Source organism: Filicampus tigris, chromosome 13 (genome assembly GCF_054856515.1).
Source record: "Filicampus tigris isolate MCC_2025a chromosome 13, RoL_Ftig_1.0, whole genome shotgun sequence".
Lineage (NCBI taxonomy): Eukaryota > Metazoa > Chordata > Actinopteri > Syngnathiformes > Syngnathidae > Filicampus > Filicampus tigris.
In genome coordinates this window covers 6,208,852-6,227,863 of record NC_141229.1, presented here as the reverse complement: position 1 = coordinate 6,227,863, position 19,012 = coordinate 6,208,852, and the positions used below count along the sequence as shown (strand labels likewise).

The window sequence follows — 19,012 nt, the reverse complement described above, 5'->3', positions numbered from 1 at the left end:
ATCTCCAAAATTCTGCTGGAGTTTCATCGTTTGACTGAATTGCCGGTCATTAACATGTCGATTATGCAAGCTGTTGAAATATGCTGAAGACGAATCGCAAGTTGCAGTTTATTAACACAAAGTTAAACATCAACCCGTTAAACAGATTTTGAGCTTTGGGGCCTGTTTGTTATGCTTTACTGAATCTGGACAAAAGCCTTTTTGTTAGCTTGTTGACTGAGGGAATCGTACATGTACACCCAAATGACTTTTATTATTCGTCAGGAAATGTAATCATATCTCTTTGGTTACTATCACTGTGCCCACATGCAACATAATATTCTTTAAAAGAATTGAGCAGCTCATATTTTTGTATTCAACAGAAATGCATGTCATGAAAACCCCAGGAAAAAAAACCTGTTTTTACACAAGATATTTCACACAATAAATTATATTGCAAGATAATTGATATTTTCACTAAAAACTATATATAATAGATAACTATATCTATGTAAAACATTTATCAATGTTATATTGTAATATCGAATGTTGTAATAGTTTTCTTGTATCAAGAAACAGTGTTTACGCGATGATCAGTATTTTGGAAATCATTTTTTTTATGTTGATTGTGAGATAATTGACATTCTGGAGGAAAACCATGTACGATATATCACAATATCTGTTTAAAATGCATGGAAACAGGAGTCAACAGGTAATTTTGTCCTACAATGAGTAAAATTGCTGTGTTTTGCGTGATCATTATACAACAATTGTGGGGTCATGGCATCCATTTAAAGTACATGTATAGAAACTCCTATCAGACATTGAGCAAGTTATACGATGATATCACACGGTATCATGATACAGAGCACATGCAATATCATTTAAATCTGAAATATTGTTTAATTTGAAAATAAACTATGTTACCGATACCTGATATCGATACTCATCCAGTCCTAGTTTATTTTTATCCAACACGCACAAAAAACATTTTTTGCTTTTCAGATTATAACAACATCTTTTGTTCATATACAGTACTTCATTTTAATCATTCAAATTAGATAAGGTTGTGAGCAACACTCTCCTTTATTGTGTACCAAATTTAGAAGACTGTTTTTTTTTATATGTATTTGTATAGGTAATATTTTCATTGAATCATCATCAAATGTGTTTATTGTCCCATATTTAAGTGAGCACTGCTATACTGTCGTATTTCAATTGTAGTGATAACAGTGGTACTTAGGGAGCAAAGTTGTTGTTTTATCGGTGCGACTTGTTGTAAAAAGTTGAGAACCACAACTGTAGCGCAGCACATAACAGTACTACTGATACACACAATAATATTCTTTTAGTATAAATAGCATCCATGCGATGTCACCCGCATCCTACTTGAAGCCATAAATGAGACTTAAGAATGTCACCGAAGCGTCCGTTATACGGTATGTGTCCACCGTCATGTTGAAGAGTGGGGAGGGGCCGAGCTTATAAAGAGGAAGGCAGATGCAGCAAACAGCCTCAGTCGGTGTGGAAGGTGATCAGTTAGTGTGCTATCATGTCCGGATCTCCATTTATGGCCCTCGCTCGGCTGCTCGTCATTAGCTCCGGTCTTTTGCTCAAAGGTAAGACACTCCAAAAGTCTTACAATAAGTATTTTATATATACATATATAAAACATAAATATAAAGATTTTGTATTCCTATCCATTTAGACACTGTCACCACTGACATCGGTGACAATCAACCATCAAGCGAGACATACCAGAAGGTATCTATCTATCCATCCGTCCATGCGTCCATCTGTCCATGCGTCCATCCGTCCATGCGTCCATCCATCCATCCATCCATCCAACACAGACATGCTCATCACTATTCCACACTGTTTTTTGTTTGGTTTTTGGATTAAAACTGAAGTGATATTTGCAATGCAGTAGCTACTATGTTTATCTAATTGACATTAATCATACTCCATCATATATCATATTGCATTGTATAGGTCAGCATTTATAGAGTCCCCGATACCTATCAGCCCGATAACGATACCGTGTATCGGTATTCACCCATCCCTAACTTTATCTTTATCCAACACACAACCGTTTTTTTGTTTTGTTTTTGGGTTATAACAAAAATATATTTGAGCTATCTTTTTATTTATCCATCCATCCATCCAGCCATTGTTATACCTAATAATAGAAATGCATATCATGTGTCACAGGCAGAAAGTCACATGCCATTTCTCTGCTCCCCACCACCATCGCTTGCCCCGTTCACTGCTTCTTCAGGTAGGCCGCTATTACTCAACTTTTTTTACCCCCTTTCTATTATTAACCCTTTGCATGTCTTCCTTTTTTTGCGCAACCTTCTCATCCCAGTTGACACCGTCAGACCTGCTGATATCTCAGCGCTTTATTGGTTGAGCACGTCGCTCTCTGGCAGGTACACATGTGGAATGATGATCATTAAAAGAGCGTTTGGTCATCCTTTCAGCACTCTCATTCATTTGTTTACTTAAAACAAAAAAAAACAAAAAACAGCCTCACTAACAGAATCCTGTTTTGTATCGGTAGGGATGTGACGTCAAAGATTGGCAGTCGAGTGGCCGGTAAGTGGAAAACCTTTGGCGATTGTCTCTTTTCGACCAGAATTACAAAATTGGAAATGTTACGTAAAAGAAGACAAATTTAGAGGACACAATGTAAAGGCGGGGCATTTGACTTTTAAAAAAATGCTTTAGTGATTGTTTAATTGTAAGGCAGCAAAAATCGACCAATTTTTGTTTTTTCGACTTTTTTTTTTTTGGTTGTTTCAATGGCATATCTTTGTCTTTCCGGCCAATTTTTGCCAATTCTAAAAGAGCTAATATTGTCTCATTAAATAATTGGTCAGGCCCTAATTTTAACTACATAATTTACCAAAGTGAAAATAAATACATTTGCTAGTTGTTAATTAGTACATTTAGCAAAACACTTTCTCACAAATTGAAGATTGTGAAAAAAAAAAAGGAAAATATAAATATAAAATCTAAATTTACAAAAGCAAAAACAAATCTCCATTATATTTACTGTGTCATGAACAGAGCTGCTGTCCCTGTTCAACCCAGCAGTGGTCACCGGAAATGTGGAATCCTTGTCACAACCCTGGTAACGCGTGGATGCTTGCATATACACACACACAAAAACACACGCAAATGATCATATACAGTCATAACCGGTGAATGTGTTGCAGGAGTTTGCAGCAAGAAGCAGAAGAGATTTCTCACTCCTTGTCAGATCAGGTAGGTACTGACCCACCCTAATAGGACACCATGTTTTCTCATTTATTTACTCAACTTACAAATCAGTTCATAAATTGAAGTCCTGTTGAACAAAATCGTCCACGTTGTTGTTTCGATGTGCTGGTGCTGCCAGGTGTTTACTTTGGAGATAGAGTTTACACTCTTCAAACTGCTGAGTTAAAAAGCAACCCCAAAAAATGTTTTGTTTTGCAACGCCGCAAAAAAAAAAGGTTGTTTTGTGGGTTATTCATTTGAATCTTTTTGGATTAAATAACCCAATAAGTTGGGTCAAACCCTTTTGACCCAATTTGACAAATTTTACAGTGTTATCTTATTACAAACATTTTCTACACTCTAGAAGTGGTTGGGTCAAAAACAACCCAAATTAGGTCAAAAAGCGAGCAAGCCAACTTTTTGGGTCATTCATTTGACCCCAAAAATTGGGGCAAATCAATAACTCACCAAACAACCCCCCCAAATATTGTTTTTGTATAAATACTTCTTTTAAATGGTTTTGTACAAAAATACAAAACAAGTTAAAACAAATAATCATGGATATAAAATTACAATAATGTCTAACAACAACAACAATAGAGACCTCAATTTAAAGCGGAAGTCAACCTAAACATATTTTTTTCAAGAATATGTTCCCAGCAGGCCCACTAGTTGAAACACGGCATTCTGATTAATTTTGCGTTTGTGGAATATAAATTAGGCAGCAAAATGCCCTCGTTTTTAGCCATCTCTGGGGGCGGCCATTTTGTCGTCTGTCGACTGAAAATGACATCACGACTACTCACAACGACCAATCACGGCTGATCTGTTTTCTGAATCTGAGCCGTAATTGGTCGTCGTGAGCAGTTGTGATGTTGACAGAAGACAAAGGAAATATTTATCGTTTCGTGTCATTTGAATGTTTTAAAGCACTTTGAGTTGCATTTTTATGTATGAAAAGTGCTATATAAATAAAATGTGATTGATTGATTGATAGAATTAAATATTAATGCTCAATTTCTTGTGTGTTGGCAGGTTTCAGGCTGGAAGTTGGTGCTGCTGTTTGTCTCCACGCGTCACACGTGTGCCAGTTCAACACGCGTATGATTCTTTATTGCATAACTGCAGCAAAGTTCTACAAATTATCAAGCCACGTGGAAATAGAGTGCGCAAACCATTTTTGTCCTTTGGCAGGAGGGTGAATCCGTTTTATGGCTGACACCAAATGGCTGCCTCTAAAATGCAGTGCATTCATATTTGATCAAATATGATAGCGTAAATAACATGCACTATTGCTCAAGATAAAAACAAATAAATAAATAAGTGCTGAGTGCAATAATGGACAAATATCATGTGTTAAAATTGGAACTAAACTTTGAATTAGACCAGTATTCATCGGAAAGATATGACTGTTCTCTATGCATTTTCCACACTTAAATTGAAAATGAAAAAAGTTGAGTTAGCCCACTCTTGTTGTCAGTGGCTCAGTTTAGGATTTAAATCCATATGATGATGTTGTTGTGCCGCAGGTTGATGCCGTCGTGCGGGAAGTGGAAGCTGTTCTGCAGATATTACAAGACCGGGTACTGTCCTAAACAGCTTCTTTAGAGTGTGTACATAATGTAGTGTTCCTTCGGTGTAGATTTTGTGCAAGTATTGTTTATTTTATAGTTTCATTAAGGTATCGTTATTTGGACCCATTAAGTATCCTGTGAATGTATATAAAAAATACAGAAATATTTAAAAAAAAAAAACTACTGTCATCAATAAAGCTAAAAAGTATGATTACTTTTCGTGTTAATAAGTTAGTATTATTATGTTCCTAATTAAGTGTCCTGTGAGTGTTAAGATTCTCCACATAATTTTATTTACTTTTTAAAAATTAAATATCATATATTAACAGTAAAGTATAAACTATATTATTCATTTGAATAGTTTCAGTAATTTACAGATTTTGTTTTACATACATGTCATGCAAGTGTATATTTTGAGGAATTATTATTATTATTATTATTATTACTATATTAGTATTGCTCTAAAAAATAACAAATGAACTAATAATAATTTATTTTGTTATTTTGCATACAATGACATTTTTTTGTAAATATTTGTTTCATCATATACAGCAGGTACAGTATGTTTTTTTAAATATTAAAATAAGTGTTACGTAAGTGTATACGAAAATGCAACACAATGTACAGTATGTATATTTTTACTTCTTTACTTGTTTTTAAAACTTTTTTTTTTACCTTATAAGTAGAATTATTATACATCATCATATTTATTTTAATCATTTTTTGGATGAATATTATTTTTTACAGTTGCGTCAGACTTTACTTCATGTTGTGGTCTCCAGCTCTAATCAACCGAAAGACAAGTGAGTTTCTTGCCCTCCAGAAATACCATAAAATGTATTTTCAAATATATTATTAGTAGTAAATCTAGAAAACATTCCTATTTTGTTGTAATAGCACGTGCGGAAGACCTGAAAATACCAAACTAAGTGAGGCCGCTCTTGTGCAAAAAATGCAGGTAAGAAGAACATTTCCTATCCATGTACTTTTGGAATCTAACTTTCCATCAATTTGCTCTTTTTTTTTTAATTATTACTACTAGGATTCCCTAAGCAGTGAATTGGCACGCGCCAAGTGGCATCATAGCGTCACTGCTATGCTGCAGCCAGAACCAGTGATCCTGGACGACACTTCCAATCTGGTAAGCACAAAATGAAGCCAGTCTCAAACACATTCAAATGCATGTAAATATTCTGTACTTTATGTACGTTTCCATTTAGGAGGACATGTCAAGCAAACTGGCTGTGCAGCTGTGGACAAACATGGTAAAAGTGATGCCTTGCTAGTAAACAAACAAAAAAAAATGAAGCTCAAAGCAAAAGTAAGGTGAAACTTTATTGAGATTTAAGGAAGATACGATTAAAAGATGAACGCAATGAGCACAACAGAGTGACTTTCTCCACTTGGCTGAATTGTGAGACTGCAGGAGTGGGCAACCTACAATTTTTTTTTTGTTTGTTTGTTCCTCTCAGCTTCAGCCATCATCTGTCCCATCGGAGAATGTCCCCCTCCCCTGTCCTACACAGGTGAGGGCACAAAACAAAATAAATGATTAAGTCGACCCCATAATGGGCTGGAAGTGTCACATGACTTTCCCACGCTCTAATACTCATGCAGGATCGACCCTTCCTCAGGACAGAGGTGAACTCCCCCAAGGCCAGCAGCAGAACTTTTTGGCAAACGGATTCGGTAATTATTGAACTTTCATCAAAAATAATATATTAGGAATAACAATCCATAGTAATGACAGAAGATTATTATTTTGAGTTATGATTGTTCAATTGATTGATAAATATTTGTTTGTAAAAAAGGTTCATAATTGTGTATAGATGCCACAAGGTGGTGGCAAAGCACTATTCAGCTCAACTCACTTTAAAAAAAAAAAAAGTGTTAAAATTGTAATTATTGTTAAGTAATTCACTATCATAATAATAATAACAATAAATAACGCATCCAATACAATAAAAAAAATCACTATTTTTGTGCGCTTTGTCTTTCTAATATTAATTCGATTGAGAAAAACAAAGGCCTCCCTCAAATCGATGCCTCTGTGCTGAATGTTTTGTAGGTTATGGGCACTGAGATTCCCTGCAAGGACCGCCGTCCGTCTCCAACAACACCAAACTCAGGTACCAAATATGATATTTCACATAAATGAATATATGAGCCAAACCTTTGAGATTTAACTGTCATGTGTAGTTCATGAGCTGAGACCAGCTGACGTCAAGGTGGTGGCTGCAGTCGGCGACTCTCTGACAGTAAGTCTAGTGACCATATTCTTTTGGTCTTTTTCCAGTCTGAAATCAATATCAATAATTATATATAGGTCAGTCATTCCAGAATTGCAGGAGAATTTAGGCACCTAAGCCATTCCCTCAGTGACCGATATATTGATTTATTTGTGTTTCATAATTACATTTGGTGTAGGCAGGCAATGGTGTAGGCGCAAAGTCAGACAACCTTCTGCTGGTCATCAACGAGTACAGAGGACTGTCCTGGAGGTAACAAAAGACCTGCCATTCAATATCCGATTTCGTTTGAAGCATAACTGACTCGTTTGTTACATTTTCAGCATTGGCGGTGATGAAAACATCACCACGGTCACCACTTTGCCAAGTATGTACGTATAGCGCGTTACGGATATAATAACTCGTGACATAATGTCACGTGTGTGGGTGTGTGTGTGTGTCGTGCAGACATCCTGAGGGAATTCAACCCCTCCCTGACTGGCTTCTCTCAGGGAATCGGCAAGCAGGACTCCTCCGCAGCCTTCCTCAACCAAGCCGTGGCCGGAGCCAAGAGTGGGTCCGTATGCCTCACTCAAATATATACATATATTTGATATATTTTTCTATTAAGAAAAACAACAACAACAAAACATTGCAGTACTCACTGAACATCCCATACCTCTGCATTTTACCATGAAGCTGTTTTATGTTTTCAGCGATATCGTTGAACAAGTGCGCGCCCTAGTGGACATCATGAAAAACGACACGGTAACGTTAATTAATCATGATGAACGCTCACAGGCCACAACATTAGGTACACCTTTTTATTCAGCCTTGATATGTATGATTCTTGAGTTTTAAAAAAAAGGTGATGTACATTTTTGCATACTTAAAGCCAAAGTCAATCCAAACATATTTTTTTCAAGAATATGTTCCCATCAGGCCCACTAGTTGAAACACGGCATTCTGATTAATATTGCGTTTGTGGAATATGAGTTAAGGAGCAAAATCCACCCGTTTTTAGCCATCTCAGGGGGCGGCCATTTTGTCATTTCTGTCGACTGAAAATGACATCACAACTACTCAGGGCTCAGATAACAACCAATCATGGCTCAGCTGCAGAAAAGCGGTGAGATGTGATTGGTCATTATCTGAACCCTGAGAGTTTGTGATGTCATTTTCAGTGGACAGAAGTGACAAAATGGCCGCCCCCGCAGAGCGCTAAAAACGGGTGGATTAACTCTTATTCCACAGATGCAGTATTTATCCGAATACCTTGTTTTAACTAGTGAGCCTGCATAGAACATTTTCTTGAAAAACATATGTTTCGGTTGACTATTTTCCCAAGATATATAGTTTTTAATAATTTGCAGGACTGTATATAGGCCCTGCCGCCTATAGCAAAAACCTACGACAAAATAACCCCCTCTAGTTATTCATATTCATCATAAACAAACCACAACATACTTTCAGTTTCAATTCACAGTGGAAGAAATACTGTAACGTGAGAGTGATTTCAGTTTCCTGCTCTCATATTGAACTTGTCCTCCTCATGTTGTTGCGTGCAGAGAATCGATTTCCACAATGACTGGAAAGTGATCACCATGTTTATTGGGGGCAATGACATATGCGACTTCTGCTCAGACACTGTGAGTATTCAACTTTTCAAAATGGTGTGTATGAGTTCCAAAGAGGAAGTGTGATCCAGAATTGCTCTCTCACGCACACATGACTGAAATTCTCTCACACACTGAAAGGATTTCAGTAGTGCGTGTGAGAGGATTTCAGAAGTGTGTATAAGGAGCATTTCAGTTGTGCGTATGATTTGCATCCATGGCATATGTGCTCCATCTCCCACCGCATCACAGGTAATCTTCTCACCCAGAAATGTGGCCCAACGCATCCGCCGAGCTCTGGACATACTTCACAATGAGGTAGTGTCGTACAGCATAACACAACACACACACACACACACACACACAAACGTCATTATTACCCAATGGCAAGTTTAAAGTTTTATTACCTTTTAGGTACCACGTGCGCTCGTCAACCTGGTGGAGCTGTTGAACATTATACCGCTGCGTGAGCTACATAAAGATAATACGCTAGGATGCCCCACCTGGTTTGTCAGGTCAGTGTTGATGTTTGATTGATTTATAGAGATGTTTGTAGACATTTTTACACATATCTGATCCATTCATACGCCGACAAAAAGTCAAAACAATTCTTGAATATAATGTTTATACACACGCACACACACATGTATGTAATATATATTTACAGCAATTTATATATTTGCAAATGTTTAAAAACAATTCAAAGAAATGTACAAAAGCTGTTTTTTTTTTTTTTTTTTACTAATATACTGATTACACATATACAGTGTATTCATTTTAAAATAGAAAACAGAAATAAATCTCCATAGTGTAATCAAACATCCGATGCCCACTGATCCAAAGTCTCGTTTGCTGATGGTGATCTGAACTCCAAATTTTGTCTGATTTTTGAAGCAATTTTGAAGAAAGTTTCCTAGTACTTGACATGGGAAACATGGCCAATGTCCCATTTCCTGTTTTATGGCTGGTATGGTTCTATGGTAACACACTTTTCATGCTGTTCTTCTGCGGCGGCGCCACCCAAAAAAAAAACAACCAACACCAAAATCCAAAGAAAAAGCAAATCACTCACAGAGTCGAACTTTTAGATACTCGCTGAGCTAAAGTGAGAGATTAGCTGACTTGATTTTTGTCGTGTTTTCAGGATTGTTTGCCCGTGCGTACTGAAGCCAAAAGATGGCTCGCAAGAACTCCGAAAGACGGAAGAATTCAGCCGAGCTTATCAGGTCAGTACCGGCCACAAAATCAAGTACAGTGATGCCGGTGATTCTCATTGGTAGTTGCTACACCTTTTTTTTTTTTTTAATAACCCTTCAAAAAAGTATTTAAAACACAAACCATGAACAGTAAAGTTGTTCCCAAGTTTATAATGTTTATAATAAATAAATACAGTGGAGCCGCATCAGACACTCCCCCACCCATCCCCCAAAATGTAATTGACAGCGAATCAGTTTTAAGCGCTCTTTTTTTTTGCTGTTCTGTGCCTTTTCCCAGCATGCAATGCGGCAGCTGGTGGACTCCGGGCGCTACGACACCCACGGCAACTTCACCGTCGTCCTGCAACCTTTCTTCAGGGAGGTTTTCATTCCTACATTGCCGGTAGGAGCTGTCACAGTTATATACGCCGTAATAATATTCTGAATCGTGATCATTCCCAATGCTTTTGCAACCAGGATGGAAGGCCCGATCGCTCATACTTTTCACCCGACTGTTTTCACCTGAGCCAGAGAGCTCACACGCTGATGGCCCGAGCCCTCTGGAACAACATGGTAGGATTTGAGTTGATTGCGTTTGATTTCATTTGATCTTGAATCCCTGTTGTTTCGGGCAGCTAGAGCCAGTGGGAAACAAGACTTTCACGCAAGACTTCATGGCCGGGGTTGATCTCAAGTGTCCCTCTGAGGTAATATAACATGTTTAATAACAAACAGTATATGATAATTGTAATTACTTTTAATATGGGTGCGATATTATATTGAGATGAAAGACAGCACCTCTCAGTATCACTATCGTAGACAAGTGTGAGTAGCATATTTCCTCATTTAGAAGCTGAGCGTTTATAATTTGACGGAACTTCCTGGCTCGATTAACGGGGAATCAATATTTCGGAATATGTATTGGAATTATTTTTTAAATGTAGCCAATCTCAGTTACCTTTATGATTTTCATGTTTTTTCTTTCATCGATTTTAGACTGCACCCTTCTTTCGAACGGCCGTTAACAGCAACTACACATTTCCAGGACCTCCACCGACTCCTGCCCCGGTTACCGTATGTTGTCTTTATTTATGTTATGTTATGTTAAACTATCAGTTGAACTCATTGACCGTCATGTTGGCCATATGTGTCGCCTCGCTTCGATTATTATATTCACTTTAGCTGTGTTAATGCAAAGGGGTTTTGCCCAATTTAGTAATTTCCAACTTCTGCTCTTTAAAGTCCCTGTGAAGCGAAAATAAATGTCTTATACATTTTCCACATCATTGAGAAGAGTGTTATTGACAACCCTGCCAAATTTGAATGGTTTAAATGCTATAGAATTAGGCTTCAAAATCATGAAAAATCATGCCGTTCTCTCCGCTCTCAAACTCTGTGGGCATGTCCACTGAATGTGCTGAAACCTGCCTCACACCTTTCATATGCCTGCAGTTAAGTACATGTTGAAGCTGTGAAAATATCTGTACATGCACTTAAATTGAACCCTAATATTTTTTTCAAGAATATGTTCTATGCACGCCCACTAGTTGAAACAGGGCATTCTGATAAATATTGCGTTTGTGGAATAAGAGTTAATCAAATAATTAAGGTTAATTAAATAATTTTTAGCCCTCTCAGAGGGTGGCCATTTTGTCACTTCTGTCGACTGAAAATGACATCCCTGCTCTGTCATGAGCGCACTCACGGCCAACGATGAGGCACTCTAAAAGTGTATGATTTATTTATACTATTGACATGAAATTATGTTGTAAAGATACAGTAAAAAGCAAAAAAAAAAAAAAAAGTATTTCAAATCCCCCCCAAAAAGTCTCTAAATGCAAACAAGCTGAAAGGGCAGTAAAATCTGACAAGGGTTAAAAAGTGTTCTATTATTTTGTAGAACTGGGGCAGCGACTTCATGTGTCTTAACACGGGACCGTCCGACTCGCCGCCCACTTCAGGTACTAACCCGATGCCGCTACGTGGTCAATACTCAACAGCATGTCCAATTGTGCTCATTGCGTTAGCTCACAGGGTCCGGCCAGCTGACATCAACGTGGTGGCCGCTTTGGGGGACTCCGTAACAGTAAGTTTGCTAACGAGTACGACCAAAACACACCATTTAGAACGTCAAGACAAATCTTTGGTGCGTTTTAGGCCGGCTTTGGTGCTAAGGCAAAGAATCTACTGCAGCTCAGAACTGAATATAGAGGAGTGTCATGGAGGTGAGGCATCATGTTGCAGTTTCACATAACCACGTACATTTGGTAGGCACGTTTAATATGAGTTTACCCACCAAAAAAAAAACCCTCAAGACCCGAAGTAAAAGTCAGCCATTTTACCTTGAAAATCACATTTTCAGGTCATTTTGTCTATTTCCAGGTGCCCTTCTAAGACGGACTACTACTCTTAAGCGATTTAGAAAAGTCAGCCCCTGAAGTACATGAAATTTGGTCGCCGTGTCTATCATGAGTAGACACACAAAAAAGTTTCATGAACCCATGGGAAAAAAGACACGGAAACTATTTAGCTGGTGGTCATTTTAGTGACCTTTTGGCCATAGCAATAACTCAGCTCCACAAGGTCACTTTGTGTATAATGAAGAGCGCCCCCTACTGTCATAAATATATAGAGGCAGCAACCAATCTCGCACTGATTTATCACTGCTGGCATCTTTAATTTACTTTTCATATTTTCCCCCCCATAGCATCGGAGGCGATAAAAGCCTGGAGACTGTGACCACGTTAGCCAGTAAGACATCCTGCCACTGCTTTAAGATGCAACAATGAGACCGCTAGGAGTCAGAGATGAGCCTATTGCCCTTTTGTCCCCCAGACATCCTCAGGAAGTTCAATCCGGACATTAAAGGAATGTCAAAAGGTCAAGGGAAGAAGAAGAGCGGGTTCAACATGTCTGCAGGGGGAGCCAAAGTCTCGTGAGTTCAGCTTTTTAAATTGTTTTTATTATTCATTTCTGCATAATATGAATAAAAATGTCTTGAATCCAGGGGAATTCCAGCACAAGTCAGACGCCTGATTGAAGTGATGAAAAATGACACTGTGAGTTTTATGTTACTTTTTAGAATAGGTGAAATACATTTTTAAAAATGTTAATTAAAACACATTAAAAAAATCACAATTAACACAATGATGGATATTTATATTTTAAAAATATATCATTGTGAAACACATTTAAAATAATAATAACGTTTTTGCATGATGAATATTATTTATATTATATTTATAAAACAAAAGGTAAAATACATATTCAGTTGTATTAAGAATATAAAAATATCAAATGATGGTTTACACCATAAAAGATCACATTGTAGGTTCATACTTGAAAAATATATACAGTATAATAGGTAAAAGGCGTGTTTAACAAATATAATTTTAAATAATGAAATGATAATTGACACCATACAAAAATTGAAAATGTATTTTTTTATTCAAGTTTATTTTTTAAACTGCCAGACATTGTCAGACCTTCTTTTACCCTAATGATTGAAAAAAAATTGACAAAAAATATAAATAAATTCCTGGGATTGACTGGCTGGACTGTGAAAAGACAAATAAATTCGTCAATGGCAGTGAATGAATGCTTTTGTATAAAAAGGATTTACACTATGAAAACTAATATTTAAAAAGAATGTGCACATTTAAAAATGTTGTTTTTTTTATCTTTCCTAATGGAACCAGACAGTGAATTTTGCCAACGACTGGAAGTTGGTGACTCTCTTCATTGGCGGCAATGACCTCTGTCAATTCTGCCACGACCGGGTGAGTTGCTTTTAAAAAAAAAAAAAAGACGTCATCACAGGAAGTACGTCACCCCCTTCTCCCTCTATACGCCCCCCCCCCCCTTTTATTTTTCACAGCTCATTGGTGCTGTGAGATGATATCACTCACCGAAGCAACTCGATCGGAATAATGGTGCTTTTGTGAATCAGCTGCCTCCGATAATGTTTTGATTGTGCCACAGTGAGACGTGAGCACACTGTGGTCCATTGAGTGCTTCTGTTCTGTCGCCTTCAAAACAACCGCCCCCACCTCGCCAACCTCTTCCTCCCCTTCTTCACTTTCAGTCTCCAACTGCATTCGACATATCATAAGAAGCTAGTTTGTTTTGGGTTGTGAAGACTGGAAAACACAGTCTATTACTCTCAAAGAAGAGGAGAGATTGTAAAGAGAATCACAGAGCACAGTACAGGACATTACAGTGGTACCTGAATTGCGCGCCGTCGTTGAGCCTACTTTTTGGCTTGAGTGGCAAGCAAATATTTCAGTTTACAGTGTTAGATGGTGGCAACAAACAAAAGCAGCAAATAGTGAAACATCTACTAGCTTAATGCTAACACACAAAGCAAAACACTATAACAGGCTAATGAAACTAGCGTTAATGTAGTAATTTAAGCAACGGGTACAGTATTTGAACACAAACATGTAAACAGATGATATAACAATACTCACAGGCATATATTTTTTATCCTCTACGAAAAATTACTAGTATTAGTCTACTAGTATAGCAGTCTTCTTTTAATTATGTACGCATTATACTGCACCCTAGTGGCCAATGTGTGCATGGGACTTGAGGCAGGAAATGTTGAAGGACAAACTGATTCTTTATGTTCTATTTAACTACAAAAGTACAATATTGTATTTAACCCTCCCATTCACCCCCCCCCCCCCCCCGCCCCCTCAAAAAAATGTGTATTTTGGGGGCACAAGCAAGGATTAATGATACATTTTTGAGTCACGAGGTGGAGGATTTCCTAATGTCGCACACAATACCCTATGACGACAATTGGGAACTTTTTTTTCCAAAGGTTTTTTGAATGTAAAAAAACTAACACACATTTACATACATATTCACAGTCTTCGCTATGAAACATGTGCCAAGCTTGTGGCATTTTTCAAAACAACTTGAGACTGAAATTGCTGAACGTCTTGGGCAATCAATACCTGTCAATACCTACATAATTTGTACTTATTTACATTTTCTTTGTTTTTTGTTTTTTTTCAATGAATTAGATTTTTTTTTATTCATGGGGCGTCAATTTCTTCCATTTTGATCTGTGAATATTTTCTAGATGAACCTGTACATTACTTACTTTGGGCAAACGTACATTTGCTTACAGTTATTGGAAAAAGGTGTGCAAAAAAACCCCCACTAACCTCGAGCCACATGTTGCGTCACCATCTTATGTGAATCACATTAACATTACAATAAACACAAGTCTTATCCACAGGCCACTTTGTCACCTCAGAACTACAGCCATCACTTGATGGCCAGCTTGGACATGCTGTACGAAGAGGTGAGTCAAGATGCTAAAACAGCATGCTATGCTAATAATGTGGCATAGCTAACAATAGTCCCTTTAGGTTCCCAGGACCATCGTCAACATTCTGGAAATCCTGCAGATCGAAGGCCTGCGTAGGGTCAAACGGGACAGTCTTGGGTGCAATGTGATACAACCGTATGTTTGTCATATCAACTACACAGTTAGTTTTTTTATATCAAACCTGGTGGTTAGTTCCTGGCCTGGGCTAATCGTGTGTGTTCTTCATTCTGACCGTTCGTCCGCAGATTGGCATGCCCGTGCTTCTTACTACCAGGAGATGACTCTCTGGAGCTGGCTGAAGCTAAAAGGATCAATCGAGAAGTGCAGGTAAGATCTCTTTGTACTTTGTGATTCATGAATGATGACGCAAGGCAAGTCTTTTTAAGAATTTGCCATTTTGGACGGTGGGGGGAATGGATGTTGCATCATTACTCCTTATCTAAAAGTGTAGTGAAAAAATTAAACAGTGGATGAATTTTTTAAAAATGTAATCCCTCTCATCATTTTTTAACTTTGACTCCTGTAAATAACTCATTTCATGCAACCTGATATGTTTGACTTCATCTACCTTGCTGTGATGACTTTACATGTTCCCCCTTGTGATTGCGTGGGTTTCCTCCAGCCTCTTACAAAAAAAACATAGACGTCAGATGGATGGGCTCCAACTCACTTCTACTAAGGACAAGCAGTATAGAAAATGGATGAAGGAAGTTTGGCAAAGCAAAATGCTTAATTTGGCTTTTCTCCTCCAGATAGAGACAGAGAGAATGGCATACAGCGGTCGCTATGACGACAGGGAAGACTTTGCCGTGGTGGTGCAGCCCTTCTTCAGAAACTCCATTATCCCTTTGAATGCCGTAAGTCACCTCCACACACATTGAGGACTATTCAATCACAGTGGGAAGTAATGAAGTACAAATACTTATTGACTGTACTTAAGTACACTTAAGAAATGTATTTGATTTTTTTTTTCTGATGACATGTTACTTTTACTCTACATTTGAAAACCGATATCTGTATTTTTTTCTACCTACCTTGTGAAAATAGGCTACCTTTTTTCAACCTCCAGATGACAATACGATGTAACAAAGATAGTGAGGTAATAACATGAACAATGGGTATTGTATATAGTTTACAGTAAAATTTCATTTTTACTTTCACTTTTGGACATTAAGTACATTTCAAAGTCTGTATTTTTTTAATTTTATGTACTTAAAGTAGATGAATCAGTACAGTTCTACTTTTAAAAAAGTGTCTGCACTTTCACAAGTGTCATTGCAGGACAACTGAGGCACCTTTTTTTTTTTTTTTTAAAGGACCATTTATCTTATCATTTATAGCTTTCAAGAAAACCAGGGAATATACTATCATATAGTCATTTGATTTGTCCAGTTCAACCATCAACAGTGTACTTTTTAAGAGATATTTCAAGTCTCATATCATATATTTTGCTGGGTTGCAACATGGTTGCAAATCACTGCTAAATGTTGGGAGTTTTTGCTCAAGTTCGTGCTAGCTGCGTTAGCGGTTATGCTAACTGGTCAAGGGCTGAGAACAGAAACTAGAAGCAAGAATTTAGCTTCAGCCTATGGTCAGAGCAATTAGCTTGGTTGTGTCATTCTGCGAAGTCATGAAGCTCATTTTTCTCGCTTCCTCGAGATGACAAAATGTTTTAGGAAAAGGTTTGCGTGTATGTTGAGAAACAACTTTAGAGCAGAATTACGATGTTGTAAAATATGTCGCTGGGAAACAATGTTTTAACAAACAATTCTTGTGAATGCTGAATACCGCTCCATCTCGTTTGCTTTCAACTCGTCAGGACGGCCGACCTGACATCACCTACTTCACCGAGGACTGTTTCCACTTCAGCGAACGGGGACATGCCGATATGGCCGTGGCCATGTGGAATAACATGGTGAGTGACACCTGAGTGAAGTGGAAAAAGAAGCTAACGCACTATACTGTACAATAAAGGCAAAAGTGCTAAAGGTATTCACACTGGTCTGTTGTTAAGTAGAAATGCAGATACTAGTGTACAAAAAAAAAGTACTGGTTTCTCCCCAGTTGGAGCCCGTGGGCAAAAAGCAGACATACAACAATTTCACAAGTGCCAGAGATGGCATCAAGTGTCCCACTGAGGTAAGAAACTCATACGCTTATAGGGTGGATTTTAAAATTCTTCACGCTCCTAAAAACTGTTTCAAATCGCCATTAATGTTGGGATGTGTTGGGACACAACAACAACAAAAAAGGTCAGGAAAAGCCTACTAGAACATCTGAACTTTATTTTGGGTTAATCAGAGGCACGTTAAAAGCGTGTGTGCACACTTGTACAACTACATTACCTATCAAAGTTACGTTTTAAAATTATTTATTTACGAAAGAAAAATTGGCTTTTGAATAGGGGCGCGTATAGACTTTTTTATATTCACTGTACATTTCCCATACTACATTGTCAACGTCTTGTACATTGCAGGAGCATCCTTACATCTTTACAAAGGTGAACAGTGCAGCCAGCGTGCCCTCAACTAACTGCCCCGAGGGTGTCCCGGTATGGCTGGCCGCGGTACTCGCCGTCTCCACACTCCTTCTGGGCTGGGCCCTCACCTGGCTGGTGCTCACCTGCAGAGCAAAGAGGAACAAGAGGAGTATGCGTACAGCAACAACAGTGGAGGTTAAGGCCTCTTTGTTCTAAAGTTGGACTAGTCTTACCCTACCGCCAAGCCACTAGGCAAACTGACTCTTGTGTGTTTAACTTTGGAAAGAAAGTTGTTTTTTTTGGGGGGTGCAGCGGTACTGGATGTGATTTTTTTTTTTAATTATTTAAAATCTGTATTTCAATTAATTGTGTAAATTTTATGTAAATGTTGAATTTCTATCATTTCAATGTTGTAGCAGGTCTAACAACTCATTGTAGAAACAAAGACAATTGTTTGATTGAATATACAGTAGATGATTTATTTTAGACACGTCTGCATTTATTTCATTTCATTTCACTGTTTGTATGAGTTTGCTGGGATTTGAGTTTTAATTTATGTGTTAATAGTTTTGCACATATCTTTTAAATGAGCATTTTGTTACACATTTTATTCGACTGGAAAACATAATTCTATTAAAAAAATATTTCATATATATATATTTATATAATTCCTATTTTGTATTCCAATTTCTGTACATGTTTTATACTGTATGTTAAATAAAAAATGAAGAATCATGAACGGTGTCAACTAAAAGCAAGGTAAAATTGGTCCTGTTAGTCAAACTTAAAATATTATTACAGTAAATCTCGCTCCATCGCGGGTTCGCAGTCCCAGTATTTTGAGGATTTTGTTATATAATCCACAATGCTATTTTGTTCTGCCGCCTATTTATTTTGAGTTGTAATTCCACTGTCGGCCTCTAGATGACAACACACTACATAGTTTGGCACTGTGTAACTAAAATAATTTGTCATTCCCCTTCAATCCTACAGAAAGCCACGGTTGCAGCTTCATTTTATAATGCACATCTTTGGGCATAATTATTGATCGATTGTAACGCCCTTGTATGTAATAAAGGTATGACAGTGTCAAAGAAATTTTTTGACTTGACTTCCCTTTTAAATTGCCCTATAAAGTTTAGTTGAGTAAAGTGGAATTTAAATAACTGTATAGTAAGGTAAAAAAAAAACTACAATTATTTAAAAAGATTAAAGGACTATATAATTAACGGTTATACGTTAGTACATTTGAATATTTTTTTTACTGTAACTTAAAAGCAAAAATTGTCTTATCAATAAAGTTGTTGATAAATTACCTCGCTGGGTGACAGTAAA

General features: G+C 37.4%; 1 protein-coding gene and 1 long non-coding RNA gene across 2 annotated transcripts in view; one reads left to right on the top strand and one right to left on the bottom strand.

Moving 5' to 3' along the window:
* Positions 1–1,485: 1,485 nt before the first annotated feature.
* plb1 (phospholipase B1) lies at positions 1,486–18,729 on the top strand. Its single transcript, XM_086050388.1, has 43 exons — positions 1,486–1,598; positions 1,688–1,743; positions 2,191–2,257; positions 2,348–2,411; positions 2,543–2,577; positions 3,052–3,115; positions 3,201–3,249; positions 4,279–4,344; positions 4,773–4,826; positions 5,565–5,620; positions 5,715–5,775; positions 5,860–5,958; positions 6,038–6,082; positions 6,290–6,343; positions 6,435–6,506; positions 6,886–6,946; positions 7,017–7,075; positions 7,245–7,318; positions 7,390–7,433; positions 7,514–7,622; positions 7,762–7,813; positions 8,614–8,694; positions 8,914–8,979; positions 9,076–9,176; positions 9,806–9,887; positions 10,156–10,260; positions 10,335–10,430; positions 10,493–10,564; positions 10,854–10,931; positions 11,758–11,818; positions 11,885–11,943; positions 12,015–12,082; positions 12,565–12,608; positions 12,693–12,792; positions 12,865–12,916; positions 13,556–13,636; positions 15,106–15,171; positions 15,239–15,333; positions 15,444–15,525; positions 15,951–16,055; positions 17,018–17,113; positions 17,263–17,337; positions 17,675–18,729. Exons 1-43 carry the CDS (start codon positions 1,532–1,534, stop codon positions 17,891–17,893), a joined length of 3,192 nt encoding a protein of 1,063 aa, XP_085906514.1. The 5' UTR covers positions 1,486–1,531; the 3' UTR covers positions 17,894–18,729.
* LOC147137364 (uncharacterized) overlaps positions 14,625–19,012 on the bottom strand; it is a 92,120-nt gene continuing 87,732 nt past the window's right edge. The window contains exons 4-6 of the long non-coding RNA XR_015089415.1: positions 17,687–17,820; positions 15,380–15,499; positions 14,625–15,286 (exon numbers count right to left, since the gene is read on the bottom strand). This is a non-coding gene — a long non-coding RNA (uncharacterized LOC147137364). The remainder of the gene's footprint in view (positions 15,287–15,379; positions 15,500–17,686; positions 17,821–19,012) is intronic.

Excerpts from the sequence above, each read along its gene's own strand:
- plb1 (XM_086050388.1), top strand. The coding sequence starts at position 1,532 with ATGTCCGGATCTCCATTTATGGCCCTCGCTCGGCTGCTCGTCATTAGC. Across the intron at positions 10,565-10,853 it reads ATCTCAAGTGTCCCTCTGAG|ACTGCACCCTTCTTTCGAAC; the intron begins GTAATATAACAT and ends CATCGATTTTAG. Across the intron at positions 15,172-15,238 it reads TGGACATGCTGTACGAAGAG|GTTCCCAGGACCATCGTCAA; the intron begins GTGAGTCAAGAT and ends TAGTCCCTTTAG.